Source organism: Notothenia coriiceps, unplaced genomic scaffold (assembly GCF_000735185.1).
Source record: "Notothenia coriiceps isolate Sejong01 unplaced genomic scaffold, NC01 NC01_scaffold00037250, whole genome shotgun sequence".
NCBI classification, from domain to species: domain Eukaryota; kingdom Metazoa; phylum Chordata; class Actinopteri; order Perciformes; family Nototheniidae; genus Notothenia; species Notothenia coriiceps.
In genome coordinates, this window is record NW_011369951.1 from 6,010,760 (window position 1) to 6,024,772 (window position 14,013).

General features: G+C 41.1%; 2 protein-coding genes across 2 annotated transcripts in view; one reads left to right on the plus strand and one right to left on the minus strand.

Annotated features, from left to right (window-relative positions):
• The window catches only part of niban2a (niban apoptosis regulator 2a), a 30,787-nt gene extending 22,932 nt beyond the window's left edge, over positions 1-7,855 (minus strand). The window contains exons 1-4 of the mRNA XM_010796078.1: positions 7,652-7,855; positions 2,174-2,304; positions 617-745; positions 411-516 (exon numbers count right to left, since the gene is read on the minus strand). Coding sequence (XP_010794380.1) covers positions 411-516; positions 617-745; positions 2,174-2,304; positions 7,652-7,706 — 421 coding nt within the window. The 5' untranslated portion in view covers positions 7,707-7,855. The remainder of the gene's footprint in view (positions 1-410; positions 517-616; positions 746-2,173; positions 2,305-7,651) is intronic.
• Positions 1-14,013, plus strand: part of stxbp1a (syntaxin binding protein 1a) — a 682,465-nt gene that overhangs the window by 410,984 nt on the left and 257,468 nt on the right. The gene's annotated exons all lie outside the window — the stretch shown is intronic.

The window sequence follows — 14,013 nt, forward strand, 5'->3', positions numbered from 1 at the left end:
CCTCAACTTTTAAAGCGTAATTGCAGTCTTTAAAGTAAAGTGCTAACATTAGGCCCAAATTACATAAAGGTTGCTTGACTGCATGTCACCATCGCTAAGCTACAGGTGGTTAATGTTCGGTTTAATGACGCTGAGTAATCTCTTTTAGTCACTTGTTGGCAATCTCCATTTTCATGACACAAAGATGCTTCAGACAGTCATGGGTGGGGTCGTTTACTGACGCAACTTATGTCGTAGATAAAAAGTAGACAATTCTTCAGCTTGTGTTAACCACAGATCCATTAAAAACCAATAGACATCAAACCAAGGGGACAGGAAAAGGTAAAATGCTAATATAAAAACTACTTTTAGTCATATATTGTCATATAAAGAGAATAAATGCATAATTTTCACCATCTGCCATTTCCTACCTGGTAGGCTGGTGTTAATCAGCTCCATGTATTCCTCCATCGAGGTCAGGGCCTTGTACCCAGCACAGTTGATAGATACTTTCGGGTGAAGGCCCCTGTCATGTGACTGTTGAAAAATGTGGCACAAGATATGCCAATCTATTTAAACACAACAGACCAAATCGCCGAATGGGACAGATGTTTAGACGAGTAGGATTTGCACTCACTGTTTTGCTCTCATAGAGGCCGATGATGTAGCTGTCGGGCACCGAAACAAAGCGATTCCTCCACTTCCGACTCTCCTCCTGATACTGAAACAGACTCCCAGAGAAGATGGAGCGGCCTGCTAAGGGGTCCTGAAAAATCACAAAGCACTTTAGCATAATGCTGTCATAGTCACGTGCATGTTATTTTGTAATCTAACATTCTTTTTGTATTCTAGATCTCTTGAAACTATTCACAAAGCCTGGAGTTTAGTTGGTGTTTAGTGTTTACACTAGGAAACAAACCACCCACTTTGTTTTCTAAGATTTCCTGTCATGGATCAAATAATACTGTGACTTTGCTCCGAGAGGAAGGAGACAGAAACACAAAGAGACTCTTGTGTTGTAGGAAATATTTGCTGCTGTTTGTTTGCTGGAAACGTTTTAATTATCTGTAGATATTGTGTGAATGAGTAGCAGGGTCACTTGTGCTTATCTCAGGGGCAGAGCAGAAAGAAGGCCATGATCTTTCATAATGTTATATGAATAAGACCACAGGGTAAATGTTTTTCTAAATATAGTATCTGACTACAATACAATAGTTTTAGTTTGTATTAATTTGTACTGAAAACATCCAGATTGTTTAAACGGATGCAATCAGTTCAGACTGTTTTTCACTTGGATTTGATGCACCGAAAGGTTTGTTTTTCTGCACATAAATGCCTTTTAGTAAAAAATAAAAACGTTGAATAACAGAAAAAGGTGTACATGCAAATTAGCTGTATCATTCTGCACTACAGCAAGACATTAAAAGGTGTACCTACAGATAAAATGGCCGATTAAAAATATGTCCTTGTGTCTATATTTACAGTATATTTATTTGCAATCAGCGTTAATTCACATAATGCATCATTTGTCACTTCTGCCGTAAGCACACACACAAGCAGCTGTCCTCTCTCAGCGGAGAGCAGATGAAAAGCCAGAATAAATAGCATTCCTAACAGCATCTCAGTTCATGTGTGAAATGTGCTCCACTTCCCCTTCACTGATTGAACATGTGAACAAATGGGACCTTCGGTGCGGTGGCTTACCAAAAAGATGAGAGGAATACAAAAAGTGGTGGCGCAGACTTTCCTGTTAGGTAAAGTGTCGTTACATAGACCCAATAATGAGCTTTGTGTAAAACATTAAGCTCTGTTTCTGTCTGTCACGAACAAAGCTTGCATTGATGAAAGTTTGTGTTCAGCATACACTGCTAAGCTTAAACAACAGTGTGAGTTTGTTCATCTTGTATGATGGCAGAAAGAAAGCTAGAGAGATTTAGGTGAGTTTATTATAATGCTGAGTAGCAAATATTAATCATTGGAACAACCCTTTTTTCTTTACTTGATTTGCGCATTAGGATACGAACATTTGTCCCTTACAGAAAGATTAACGTCACCGGTCCAGAGAGGAAATAGTTTTAAAATGCCAGTCACAGGTGGATGCCACATACTTTCTTTTCTTTGTACGTCTTTTATCATTCTATTCATTAAACAAAGATAAACCTCTCCTTTATAACTGATACAAAGCAGGTCTTGCCTTCCTGTGAAGCAGCTGCGACTGCGGTCCTCCTCCTCCTTCTATCTCATAGCGAACGCTGTTGAACAGAGCGACTGCGTACTGCTGCTCGTACACGTCACTGAAGTCTCTGATCACGCCTCCTGTCCGAGCTGCAGGAGGACACACAGACAGACACGAGATCAGAAACAAACGTACCAAACGAACGTATAAAGAATCATTTAAGATACAGTCCAGTACAAAATGATGTTAGCTGTATTCAGATAAAACTTGAGTCGTTCTGCAGTGAAACCTCAAAAAGAAAGCTTGAATACAATTGTTCAAGTTAATTTGGTTCAAACACAAGTCAGTAGAGAACAGAGCACTTTCCAATTATACACCAACATGTCTGATTTCCACATGAATCTCTAAGGATGGTTTTATCAACTCTAATTATTTGTCCAATAGTAGCGATGTATATTAGAGGAGCTGCTCTTAAAATAGTTCTCGTCAAGTCAGACAGGCCACAACCTCCGCTGCCCCTATCAGCACTTTATGAAAATTGGCCTAGTGAAATGTGTGCAGCACTAAAAGAGATATGTATTATCAGCAGCAATGTTCACTTTATATCGTGGCTGTCTGGTACAGCCCTGTCATTAGTGAAACTTTAGGGATGGAAAGCTTTTGCCTAGTTGAAATACCACTGAGGTCAAGTTGTTCTAGACATACTCGTAAGTTTTAAACCCAAGAATCCATGTTATTTTCACTGCTCTATTCAGTCAAATATGCCTTACTTCATTTTATACATATTTACACCCAAATTTAGCCTGAGCTTTAAAATATTTGCCATTAAGAATCAGATATTGTTGGGTGTTGGGGACTAGTGGCGGGACAACGGTTTAAATATTTCCCCTTGGTAGTTGTGATGAATATTTTCCAGGGTTCTTACGGTCATTAAAAACCTGGAAAAGTCATGGAAATTCAAAATGCTAATTCCAGGCCCTGGAAAAGTTATGGAAAACAATATTTTTCCCAAAGTTTTGGAAAAGTAATGGAAATGTAACTAAAGTTGCATCAAATATAATTTATATTTTATCTAATCGCCGAAATAGTAACACTATAATGATAATGAATACTGTATCGTATAGTAATGAAACGTAAAATAGCATTTAACAAGGTATTTTGCTGGTGAGAGATTTGAGTTGCTTTAGCGTGTAGAAGCTGGTAAGCCTACTATTTGATTTGTTTTAGATGGGCACAACATGTTTCATATGCAGACCTTATTTCCTGTTCCATATTAAAATAAACCATTTTCAGTGGTACCGCTGAGAAAGAGTAATTTCTTTGGTCATGGAAAATTAGGTAAAGGTCATGGAGAAGTCATTGAAAATCATTGGTGAAAAAGTGTATGAACCCTTTCAGACATTTCATAGCCTCAACGATACATTGATCATGGCAAAGTTAGAAACTAAAAAGTATACTCCTATGGGTATGAAATAAGTGTTGGAAAAGAGTCTGTGTGTTTGTCTCAGTCAGCAGCAGACGGTGATGACTATGATCTGTTTAGGGAAGGGACGGCACAGCAAGAAGAGAGCCGGCATGCAGTGGGAGAGCAGGAAGGAAAGAGCTGACAGGACAGGATAGACCGGGAATGTGGAGGAGACGGGGACACAAACGTAAAAACACTGTGTCATTGCAGGAGGAGGTCAGTGGACGGGTTAGAGGAAGATTGAGAGAGAGCTTATAGGCCCCCTCCAATAACTCACTGTTAAGGAGGGCTGGCTATTGAACCGTGATACTTTTTTGGTACCAACAAAAATGTGAACCGGATATTGTGAACTGGCACAAGATATGGATCTGGGCTAAGATATGGAACAGACTAACGGGGCTTCCATGTGTGCAGAGAGCTGGTACTTTCCACTGGTTGTCTTGTTGTGCCAAAGTCAGCAGACTGGACAGACTTTTTGGGCACTTGGGAAATGGGAACAAAGACCACATCATAAATCCCACACTCAGTTCTCTGTTTTAACCTGTATAGCCATGGGAAAAAGTTCCATTATATCCCTCCATCTACCACAAAAGAGAATCTTAAAGAAAATGAACACACCATCAATGAGAAGGCGCCCTCTTTCTTATTTTTTTATGTGAATTAATTAACACAAATACAGACTTACAGGGCTAAGACTACACCTTTGTTTTATATTTCATTGTCAGCCAGTTGTCCAGAGGCCTGGCGTTGGTGTCTCAGCAAAGTAGTTTAGAAGTTCCCCTCTTTAACAACACTTTCCAGCACTTCCTGGGTCGTCCTGAGGCGTTCCCAAGATAGCTGAGATAAATAAACTCTCTAGCTTTATTCTGGGTCTACCCCAGGGTCTCCTAGCAGTTCCACTTCTCCTTATCTCTAATTTGAATCCAGCTTCCCTATGGAGAAAAGTCTTTGAGGAGACCCAAAGCTCATGACCACAGTTGAGGGTTGGAAGTCACATCAAGTGCGAAACCGAAGCTTTTCTGTCTGGCTTAGCTCCTTCTTACCACAATGCCTGCGTTACTGCTGATGCTGCACCAATCTGCCTTTCCAACCCATGCTTCATTTAACACCTACCAGAATATGCACAACATATGCAAAGTCCTTTACTTGGGGCGGAAACTCACTCCCAACTTAGAGGAAGCTATCTACCATTATCAGACAGAGAATCAAACCGCCCCATTGCATCATCAGATCACGGTCTGATAAAGCCAACAGAACCACTTCATCTGGAAGGAGTAGGGAAGCCATTCAGAGGTCCCAAAACTGGACACTCTCCTCCCCCCCCCGCCGCGCCTTGAGATCCTATCTATGAAGATCACAAACAGAACTGGTGACAAGGGACAACCCTGGTGGAGCCCAACACCAACTGAAACATGTTCTGGGGGCTCAGACGCACGTTCAGTTCACCCTCAAAAAACATTTTGGTTTACCAGGGGGTCTCTCCGACTTTACTGACTGGTTTCTGCGTTTGATTGATCTGCTTCTTTCTTGGCTCAAGTGTCAAAGACATACTACAGATCTGATGACGCAACTCATGGTTTTCCGGTACCATGTCATATGGTGTCGATCATCTTATGCTCGAACTGCAACAGCTGGCAAATAATTCAAAGAACAAAGCACCAGTCGGGATCAGGCCGTGGTTCCTACATGGGCTTTAAAGTCAACCAGGTGGCAGGCATGTGAGTGCTGACTACTGGTAGACTAGCTCGAGGAGCGTGAAACAGGATTATTAGGGTCGGTATATGTGATGGTATACCGTAAAACACTATAGAAAACTTTTACTGGCGGATATAGCAATCTTGTTTTCAGCTATTAGCACAGAGAAGGATTTTAGCCAAAGGACTCAACTGTAAATGTTGTTTCAAAAAATCTTCATAAACGTTATTGATTGTTGGTAACCAATCAAATGCATGACTGAAGTATACTGTGTTGACACAACTGGCTCTTTTGCTTTCATCTAAAATGTGCAGTCTTGTTCTTTGACACTTAGTTAAGAAACATCTTCATTATGGTTTAATTCACTTGTAGACTGTGGAAAACGCGTGCACAAACTCTAAGTTGCGCATGTGTTGCATGGGCTCATAAGGGAGGAATATTTTGGTGGGAATGTTTGTGCAGCAAGGATGAAGAAATCACCTTGTTGGGAGGTACAGTCTCCAAACAAGACTCCCAATGCAGGAATGCTGAGTCGCCTTTACTCACTTCCTTTCTCCCACACTCACTCACATACATTCATACCCCCTCATTTAAGGCCGTGCTATTTGTTATTCGTGTGTACATGGCTGCACTCATGCATGACAAGAGCACAGATCTATAGATACTGTGTGTAGAAGAAGAGGGTGTGTGAGATCCAGACAGCAGTTTGAGCTTTTGATCTTGTGACATGTTTCTACCCGCTTTACCTCTGCCGTTTCACTCATTATGTTGTCCTCCCCCTTCCCTCTGAATCATCTCTTCTTGTGTAGTTTATTCTCAGCTAAACTCAGAAGCAGAACATATTGCAAAATGTTTGGTATTCTGGCTGAAAACTTGAACTGACTGGCTCTGTATACAGTGTTTCAGATTTTAGGGGTCTTATATTTTATATTTCCAAACTTTTAGACATGTTTTTGTCAATTTAGTCGGATCCATATACTATTGAGGAATGGCAATAGCCAGTTGAAGCTTCAGAAAAACCTTTTGAGATAACTCCCCCCTCTCACTCTTTACAGGGCCTATAGTCAACTCTGATGCTCACAACCTTTAAACCTTGTTAACAGCTCTAGTTCATTCTGAATCTGACAGGCTGCACATTCCTTAAGTTTTAGATGCCTACCTATCGTGAACATGACGTCAGAGTCATTGTATTTTAAGGCTGCAAAAGATTGATAATCTGTATTCATGAATTGGTTTAATTAATTAAATAACTGAAATGTGAAAAGGTTGTGAAAAAATGCTCACCTCAAGAGCCAGCTTCTTACAATGTATTTTCTGAGAGTGTTTCTTTCTGATGTGTGAGTAACATCAATCAAACCCAGTGCCTGACCTCAAGAACATCACTTTTGGTTTTCCGGAAGAGGTTTCCTCATGCAAGCAGGCGTGCCGCCTGCCTGCGTGCAAGCATGTAGGCACGCATGCATACTCACCAAACACAATTACAACCATAAAGAGATATCGAAAATGAGGCTGAAAACTAAAGTTCCTGCAAAGCACTCATTTGCTGGATCCAAACAGAAACCATAAAATCGAAACAAGCAAGGCTTATCACTTCTTTCCTGGGAACTTTTAAACGTGGGACCCATGCCAAACTACTTTTAGCTATCACACTCTATAATTTCAAGAATGCATACAGACTCGTGGACGTGTTTCAGTTTCTGCTCTCATGCCCTGTTGAAATAACCACACAGACCTGATCACAGTGGGAGGCTGGAGCAATCTGAGCCTTAAATAGCAGTCTCTCCAAAACTTATCCAAACAGGCTCCCCTCTGGGAAACCTACTTATTATCTCTCTGAGTAATAGGCCTGCAGCCGAGATGGGATTCATTCGAGGCAAACTGTTCAAGTAGAGCAGAGCAACAATGCACTGATATCAATGAGAAGCTTTGTCCTAGAAGGAAACGGGGAAAGGTGACACTTGCTGAGCGTGACTAAAAGAAAACTAAAAACCCTGCATGTATCAGAATGTAATTGAATGTATTTTAACACCACATACAGTATTAAGAAATGTAATCACTATACGTTTTATCCATGACACATGAGCTTCTTGACAAAAAAAGAGAGAAAGAAATGTATTAATGATTTGAAGTTATATTTAACACATTTAATACTTTTGGATAACTTCAAAGACTTGTTATTTGAAAAATGTTTTAAGTGTTTTTTATATTACCCCTACTGGAGGATAAACACACTTTAGGAGGTATTTTCAAACTTTTCCGAAAAGTCAGTTTTGGTTAAGAATCAATAAACTTAGTGTCTATAATAGTCCTTCAGTTATAGCTCCTTTCTCCCTTACCTGTTATCATCTCCCTCCTGCTCTCATCCAGGTGAGCAGACACCACGTCCCCCATGGTTACAGGAGAGCCTCACAGATCGCGCAAGTATCCGAGGTAAAACTGTTCTTCAAGTGGTCTCTCTAGTAGTCTCTAATATCCGCTGGTAAAATCACTTTCCTCCACGGCTGTGGCGCTGCTGCGTGTCTTCTCTCCCGTGTAAGAGGGAGGGCTGCTGCGAGGTGACGAGTCGACTCCCGCCGGTGAGGAGGAGGAGGAGGAGGAGGAGGAAGAGGAGGTGAACACTAGTCTGGTTCACAGCGGCAGGACACACCCTCTGGGAGTCATCACTGGTTCAACGTGTTCAGGCGGCCCTGCCAAGGGTGTGGCCAGATTCAACCAAGGGCTTATTGCAGTGTACATATTCAATATTTACGGTGCAATGCTCCGGTGCTGCCCGACTTCATTTAGCGTTCAATTTATCATTTAGGAATATCAGAATACCTTTAATCGTCCCACAGAGGGGAAATGTACATTGTTACAGGCTAGCACGTAAAGTGGCAAAGATAGCATATTGATTAAGAGCATGCTAACAAAGATTAAAGATAAACATAGAAGTTACATAATTATAATATGACAGCTTAAACCCAAACCTCCATATACTGTTTATAAAGACAAACCCTAAGAAATTAAACAAAAAACATTTAAAATGATGTGTTTTTTTTTTACAATGGGCTGCCAACACTCACGCATTGAGCGTGAGAGTCACGCAATTAACCCATATCTCACGCACTCACGCCACACTTGCCTTTCCTCACGCTAAGTTTTCGTCCAAAATAAATGTATATAAATATAAAAATAAAGTGAAGGAACAGCAAACCGAGCGGTCTACGAAATGAGACGGGTCTTCTGGCTTAGTTCAGTAAAGTTGGAACGATATTGGGAGATTCTGATTTCACGGATCAATAATTCATGAACAAAACGTTATTCAGACACAAATTACGTCTCCTATGTACCGTGGTAAGGTTGACAAAGAACTACAATCACATTTTCATCAAAAAAAGCCAATACGCGCCGTCCTCCGAGATGGACACATTACATTGGTCTCTATCCGCAGCCGGAGAAGAAACGAGTGCTCAGGGACCGTCTGCAAAGTGCAACTCCGAAAAAAGAGAATACAATAATATTCAATCACTATTATACAGCTTATTACCACCAAACTCACTACACACATCAATAGTCTCCTGTGTGTCAAGTATGACACACAGGAGACTATTGATGTGTGTAGTGAGTTTGGTGGTAATAAGCTGTATAATAGTGATTGAATATTATTGTATTCTCTTTTTTCGGAGTTGCACNGCTTGGATAGCTTGGTTCCGTCTGTGGACTGTGTGAGCTTGCCCGGCTACCAGTAGAGATGTGCTCTGAAGCGAGAAGAGGTGTTTGAATGATGCATGCGGCGTAGCGCAAGCTACTTATAGGGGTTAGATTCCCTGACGCTGACGTCAAGATCACCAGCCAATCAGGATTGGCGTAATGAGATTGATGCTTCTGTTTGCTCCGCGATGAGGCCCATCCCATAGTGAGACATCGAACGGAGTGTTACGAATGAGAACCACAGTTATTAAATACTCAAAACATATCATGGTGCAATACTGTAGAAAGTTAAAGCTACATTGAGTTTCACAGTGTCTATTTATCATCTATTTCCAATGATTTTCTCCAATTGTATTGTACAAAATGCAGTTGAAAAGTGCGTTTCAGAATGTTTTTTTCTACCATCTACATGAGGCTGACATTTTAAAACCTTGGCCAATGTTGTCATATTAACCTGATCCAATTTGCACTCCGATTTGAATAGTTTTGTCCTAAATAGTTTGTCCAACAGTCGGGCCAAACACAGAGTCTATGTATTTGGTAGCTAATGCATTTATCTTTACTGCAAACAAATGACAACAGTTTCACAATAACTTCCATGGCATGATGCACATCTTTTAACAGTCTGATGTCAATCCCATTTGTCGGTTGTACTGTTCATCCCATTGTCTAAAGACTGCAGTGATCAAACAATCTGCATCAATACACTGAGCATCCTTGTGCTGCTTCTCTATCTTAGTTGTGATTTATTCTCTCTTGTGAGCATTAACTGCATGCAGGCCTTTGGGGAATCTGATTGAAGTATGATTGGTTCTTTATGAGAATTTAAAGCTCCTTCAACATATGTTTCCTATTGCTCCATGAGGGTGATGTTAGTGTTAAACATTGATTCTGAAAAAGAAAATCCTCCTTTGTTGACATATTTGTCATATTATGTTATCATCTGGCAAATCCTCTAACATTCTAAAACAAATGGAAATGGGGTTAAATGTGTTACATACTAACATGGGAGTTTTCTCGTGATGCCATTAATAAGATTTGTTTGAGACTGCGATATAATGTGCATACGAGAGTAGTCTGTACACACAGTGTTAGTGATGTTGGTGTTGTCAAGGGAGAAATTGCTTTTCTGGGACCCCTGCTGGACTTCAAGGATCTTGCTCAGGGCTTATGTGATGTCTGTTTTGAGAGGATTGCCTTCTGTTTGCTTGGGTTTTAGAGAAATTATTCAACTTCATGTAATTTATTTACTAACAAATAAATTGTGCTGAGTCTCTTACTGTTGCCTAATCTAAGTCATTAGATAAATACAACAATGCTGCTTTCAGTTTCTGAAATGGGTGATAATAGTCAGATGTTTCAGAGGTTAGCTCTTAGGATTCTTATTGCAATGCAATTTAAAGATATGGACCTTATCTTCTGTGAAACATCCGTAAGGCTCGTCTGAAGCAAAGCATGATGATCTTGCGTGATAGCTTGTGAACTTTTCTGCTGTTTCCATTGAGGATAACGCGTTGTAAGAAAAAGCCTTTCTCCCCATGGTGACCCACCACTTGGATGTAAATTGATATCAACATGCACTCTCTTCTCAAGTTGTCAGTTTTTATCACAATTCTCTAACAGTTGAACAATACAGTACATGTTAGATTTTCTGTCTGAATGTGACTCTTCCACTACCCTCTCCATGTAACTAACTATTTGAACGGCTTCCCCTGTTCATTTTGATGCTAATCCATAATTCTGCTAAAAATGAAAGGCTCTCTGGAGCCCAGATCAAAGACTTTGCTGTTCTCAGTAGGGCACAGGTGTGCAAAAGCAGGAAGAACACCGATCTATTTTCCCTTCAAAAAGAGCAATTATAAAAGCCCCATACTTACCATAGGATGAAATGGTAATCATTGTTATGGTTAAACAAATAAATAAAGAGTGCTGATGTTGAAAAAGAAAGACAGTTTATCTAAATGTGTCTATAGGTGACCCTGGGCCATGTTTTGGTTAGCTTGTCTCACACTGTACATTTCTGCTCTTTGCAGAAATGTGTGCATTTTAAGCAGCTGGCAGAAGAGTTATTTCTGAGATGTACTCATCCCTCAAGTAATACACTTTAATCCACTCCACCTACACTAATACATGCAGAAGCAAATTGCTTCATGATGCATTCTTCATGTACACCCATAACCTTTGCATGTCTGCAACCAGTTTTTAATACCACAGGGGGTGTATTTGTTGAGCATAGAGAATAATAAAAGATGCAGGTAACATACTTGAGTATGTTGAATTTCCCCAATGTACACTACAGTAATAGAATTCAAGGATTATTTGGCCAACATATCGGGAACCCTAATTTCTTAAGCTAACTTCTGAAACTCATCTTAGTATGAGCTTTAAATCCACACAACATTTGGTATTATGATGCCACTGATCTGTACAGAGTTGTGAGCTGTGCTGGATCTGTGCCGGGATATTTAAGAAGTACTGAGGTTTTTGTGTGAACAAGGTTACTTCTGTTTCTAAAACAGCAGATTAGTTATTGTCCTGATTTTAGATTCTCTGAATGTAATATCCTCAGTATAGCTGATGATCCATTGATATATTAGTAAGCAGAATCTCAACCTAAAAGTAGACATCTCAATGTGGGAAATGAGTTAATACATTGTCTGACTGTCTGATATATTCTTTTCCTGGTATGATATAAATAAAAATGCACACAGTGTAGTTTTCTCTGTAGTACCAGCAGGGTTTTAAATTGTTTAAATCCACCTAATATGTGTCAGGGGTAGACCCTCCGGGCCACTATATTTTCATTTTTACTGGCCCCACCATTGTAACCACTGGCCCAAGAGCATTCATCCAAAAAAATCTACTCTAATAATGAAGAAAATGAACACATTAGTTGCAATAGTAATTTATGCACAAACTACATTAATACTTGTACTACAACATTTGAATCATCAGTTATTCCTCATTTTCCTCAATTGTTCATATTTGGTTTATTAAAATTGTTATATTGTGGTCATTGTTAAAAGAAAAAAAGGAGGGTGACATTTCTGCTATGAGTATTATTATTATTATTATTTTTATAATACACTTTCTGCCTTCCTGTCATTATCAGGAGTTATAAATGTAATGGCTATGTAATAGATTAGATTAGAACCTTCATTATCCTAAACTGCTGGGACATTTCCCTATAGCGAATATACCTTTATATTTTCTACTCTTTACTTACTTGTTAGCATAGGTCGGCATTGATGTACAGAGCTGACAAAAGACCTTGTTTATATTGTGGTGACACATTATGGGACATAATTTATCGTTGGGTATATTGTGTGTTGCAACACGGACCTGTTAGTGAGGGTACCGTGTTGTGGTATTCATGCTAGCTTGATAGTAGCAACGAGCAGATATACTTACCTTGTTTTGTTACAAATGGAAAATAAAGTGTGGAGTTCCATACTGAACACACCGCCTCTGACTCCCTTTCATCGGCTCTACAATATCATCATATTGAAGCCAACTCCATTGATCAAGCCGGTGTGGCTGAAACTTTCTCTTCCTCTTCTTCTCATACTCCCTGTCACTATTGTCACAATCTTGGTGTTATGTCACGGTTTTAGTTTTGTGGGTCTGGTAATGGGTTTTGTTTTGCTGTTCTTTTCTCCCTGTTTCATGTTTTCCTCGTTTCTTGTCTGATCCTTCTCTCTGTCGTTAGTTTTCTTGGTGTGTCTGATTGTCTGATTGTGTTCACCTGTTGCCCTTGTGTTTCTCCTCCCCTGCTCGGCTGTTTCTCGTCTCGTGATTACCCCCCCTGTATTTAGTCTTGTCTCTTCCTGTGTTCGGTGTCGGTTCATTGTTTGTTTTTTCCTGTCTCCCTCCATGTTGGCCACGACCATGTTTGTGTGTTGTATGTTCCTCGTGTTACCTTTGTGCTATCCATGCCATGCTATTTTGCTTATGTGTTATCCATGCCATGTTTCCTTTTGCTGATCGGCTTTGAAATAAAGCTCGCTTTTGTTTGTAGACCTTTTTCCTTTTTGTAGTCTGCTTTTGGGTCCTACCTTTTCCGCGATCTTAACAGTGATTATAACAGAATGAACCGACCAAACATGGACCCAGCGGATTTAGATTTAGATTTGTTCTCCCTAGGGCCTAGAGTACACTCTTCAGTGTCATTATGCTGAGTGGAGTAGAACCTTGGCTAAAAGGGACAAAGAGGCTGTCCTCAAAAAAGCACAAACGGAGGTGGACAACGTGCCATGGTTGAGAAGCTCGTTGCCTGAGTTTCTCAGAGTTTTTTCTCGTAGTTGAGTTCTCCCTCTGAGCTCTACCCTGACTCTCATCACTGGAACTTTCTCGCTGAGCTGCTCCACCTGAACTCTGCGCGGCCCCTTCAGCAGCTCCTCCTCTTGCAATTCCTCCACTGACTCCTCCCGCTGAGCTCTCCCCTGAGCTGTTCCTCTAACCTCTCCCTCCTGACCTCTTCGTTGCAACTGCTCCGCTGGAGCACTCTCCCCTAAGCTCTTCCTGAGCTCCTCTCCTGAAACTCTTCGTGACTCTCCCCCTAGCCTCTCCTCTGAGTTCTCCTCTGAACTCTCCCCTGACCCAGCCCGTCGTTGTCCGTTGCTCCTCGGTACCGACTCCCTCACGCCTGTACCGACGGGACCGGCCATGAACTCGGCCTTGGTACCGAAGCTTGACCTCGGCCTTGTACCGACTTACCCGGCGCAGACCCTTCGTCCCTGGTACCGGGACGTCACCCGGCCAAGAAGCTCGGCCTTGGTACCGACATTGCCAGCCAAGACTCGTCCGTTGTACGACACACCCGGCCCATTAGACCTTCGCTCCCTGCTACCGGACGAGCCCCGGCGTGACACGCCTTGGGTACCGGAGCGACCTGGACCTCGATGCTCGAACCCGGAAGGAAACTGGAACGCAGAAAATCTCCATAAACCTCCAGGCACCTGAGGTTGTGGTCCGCCCAGGTTCTTTCCCAGTCTCCCTTACCTCTGAC